Consider the following 2,540-nt stretch of genomic DNA (forward strand, 5'->3'; position numbering starts at 1 on the left):
TGGTCTTGGGTCAGTTTCAGGTCTCAGATTCTGCAGTATCAGGCAGGTTAAGTCAGGTTCGGTGTGAAAGGTGTGAGTACAGGCCAGTTCTTGGTCTTATTTTTAGGCCTGTGTAGAACTCTAGTTTGGATAAAACAGCAAGCTTGAAAAAATAACATTGGTGGAAACTTCAGCAGTCCTAGTGCTTTTGGGTTTTGTGTTGCTCACTGCTTTGCATTGCCTGTACAGTAAGTTGCTGCCCACTGAAAAAAGAGAGAAGCTATTTCTGAATGCTGATTGGCTGATTTGGTCCCCAGCTCATGTTGCTGTGGTCAGACAAGATATATAATAACAGTGAAATGAGGGAAAAGTCACTATGGAGGTACACAACACAGAACAAAAAGTTTTTCTCACCAGGATGGATAATGTCTCTCTAATAACACTGTTTGTTCTTTCAGGTTTAAATGAGACAATGAACCACCGAGCCGTTCTCTTCTCCCTCACTTTACTGTGTTACCTTTTCAATTTGCTGGTAAATGTTACTCTTATTGTGATCATCATCTTGGATAAGAACCTGCATGAACCAATGTATATTCTATTGTGTGTGAACTGCATGAATGGGCTTTATGGGACAGCAGGTTTCTACCCCAAGTTTCTCTGGGATCTGCTTTCTCCTGTTCATGTTATCTCTTATGCTGGATGCCATGTTCAGGCTCTGGTAATGTATTCATTTGCCTGCAGTGATCTGTCTATTCTTGCAGTCATGGCATATGACAGATATGTGGCTATATGTCGACCCCTAGAGTACCACTGTATTATGTCAAAGCAAAGACTCTTAATGTTAGTGTGTTTCTCCTGGTTAGCACCTTTTTGCATTATAGGCACAAATATTATTCTGACATCTAGATTAAAGTTATGCAGCCCATTTATCACCAGACTTTTTTGTGTGAATTGGATGATTGTTAAACTTGCTTGTTTCCCAGCTGACACTATGGTTAATGGTATTGTTGCATACATTACAATAATCATTTATGTCTTCCATGGTTTCTTTATAGTTTGGTCTTATATGTATCTCATCAAAACATGTGTGAATTCAATAGAAAACAGGAGGAAGTTCATGCAAACATGTGTGCCACATTTAACCTCCTTACTCATTTTCCTTGTAACAATAGTTTTTGATGTCATGAACATGCGATTTGGTTCAAAAGATTTACCTCAGACTGTTCAAAACTTTATCGAAATACAATTTCTTGTCATACCCCCCATTATAAATCCTCTCATTTATGGTTTCAAATTGACAAAGATTCGGAACAGATTTCTGCATGTTATTACTTTTAAAAACAAATATTAAGTTGATTTTAATTAATGAATTAAAATGAAATATGCACTGCTTAACCAGCTGGCTCTTTTGCTTATGAGTTAAATCACCAGACTGAAGAATGGAGGTTTTGCACATTTACCAAATGTTAGCTATGTCTTGAAGGATGTCTTTTAAGCTGAAAATTTAACCTGAAAATTTAAATGCATTTATGAATGTAGAATGTTTTTTACCTTCAAGATTTCGGCTGCTGAATCATATGCCTCTTTTTTTTTTTTTTATTCAGTAGCACTCTAAAATAATAATAATAATAAAATGATGATACTATAAAATATGTACTTTCTAAAAGCATTTTCTTTTGTGTATTTACTTAATTCACATTTCACCCTAGTCTGTTTATTGTACAGTGTGTACATATCTCAGACAACACACTCACAAAATCCACTCTGGAAGGAAAAACTCCCCTTTAACGAGGGGGGGAAAAAAGTCAGTTACTACTGATAAGCAGCATCATCCAAGTGAAAGCCAAGCCCAGATTCACTTTCGTTTCATAATATGTTTTGTCCTCATGGTTTACTTTACGACTTTATACATTGTTTTTTAAGGAGTATCCTGCAAAGTATACCTTGAAAACAAGGCGTGTACTGCACATTTGAAAATGTGACAAGGTCTATTCTTATACATTGTGTGAAACAAAAGGCTTGTTCGAGATGAACTGCGCCTCTCCTAGAAGGTAGGGGACGGTCACAAAAACCTGCGGTGAAGTCGGACAGTTTCCCGACAGTTTCCAGCAGCCTTCAGTCCGTACAGGAAGTCACAGACACACACACATCCTGTCCGGAATGATGTTAATTCATTAAAAAAGTGATCAGACCCATATATCAGTTTGTTTTCAGTCTCCAGTTGTTTTAATTATGATATATATTAATTTATTAAAATGCTTTACAGGTGATCTGTAATTTATGTTCATGGTTTAACCTCCATTTGACATGAATTCTCCTGTAAATCAGCATCATATCAGTTTCACCTGTCCCCTCAACTACAGGGGCTAAATAAACAGTGTTTGACTATAAGGTTCTTTTTTTTTTTTTTTTTTTGAACTTTTTATTTATTCCACATAGATAGAACACATGAAGATGTACATTAGGTCACACCCGCCTCAGTTTACAATCCACTCAATCCAAAACACACCATATTACCTACACCTATACATACATACATACAATACCACCTTTGTGTACAA

At 36.3% G+C, this 2,540-nt stretch overlaps 1 protein-coding gene across 1 annotated transcript; it reads left to right on the forward strand.

The window, feature by feature from the left end:
• The first annotated feature begins 397 nt into the window (after positions 1–397).
• LOC126393524 (olfactory receptor 142-like) lies at positions 398–1,671 on the forward strand. Its single transcript, XM_050049713.1, has 2 exons — positions 398–1,293; positions 1,623–1,671. The coding sequence occupies exons 1-2, from the start codon at positions 398–400 to the stop codon at positions 1,669–1,671; spliced, it is 945 nt and encodes a 314-aa protein (XP_049905670.1).
• The last annotated feature ends 869 nt before the right edge of the window (positions 1,672–2,540 follow it).

Source organism: Epinephelus moara, chromosome 7, assembly GCF_006386435.1.
Source record: "Epinephelus moara isolate mb chromosome 7, YSFRI_EMoa_1.0, whole genome shotgun sequence".
In the NCBI taxonomy this organism is placed as follows: Eukaryota; Metazoa; Chordata; class Actinopteri; order Perciformes; family Serranidae; genus Epinephelus; species Epinephelus moara.

Excerpts from the sequence above, each read along its gene's own strand:
- LOC126393524 (XM_050049713.1), top strand. The coding sequence starts at position 398 with ATGGATAATGTCTCTCTAATAACACTGTTTGTTCTTTCAGGTTTAAAT. Across the intron at positions 1,294-1,622 it reads TTGACAAAGATTCGGAACAG|TATAAAATATGTACTTTCTA; the intron begins ATTTCTGCATGT and ends AAATGATGATAC.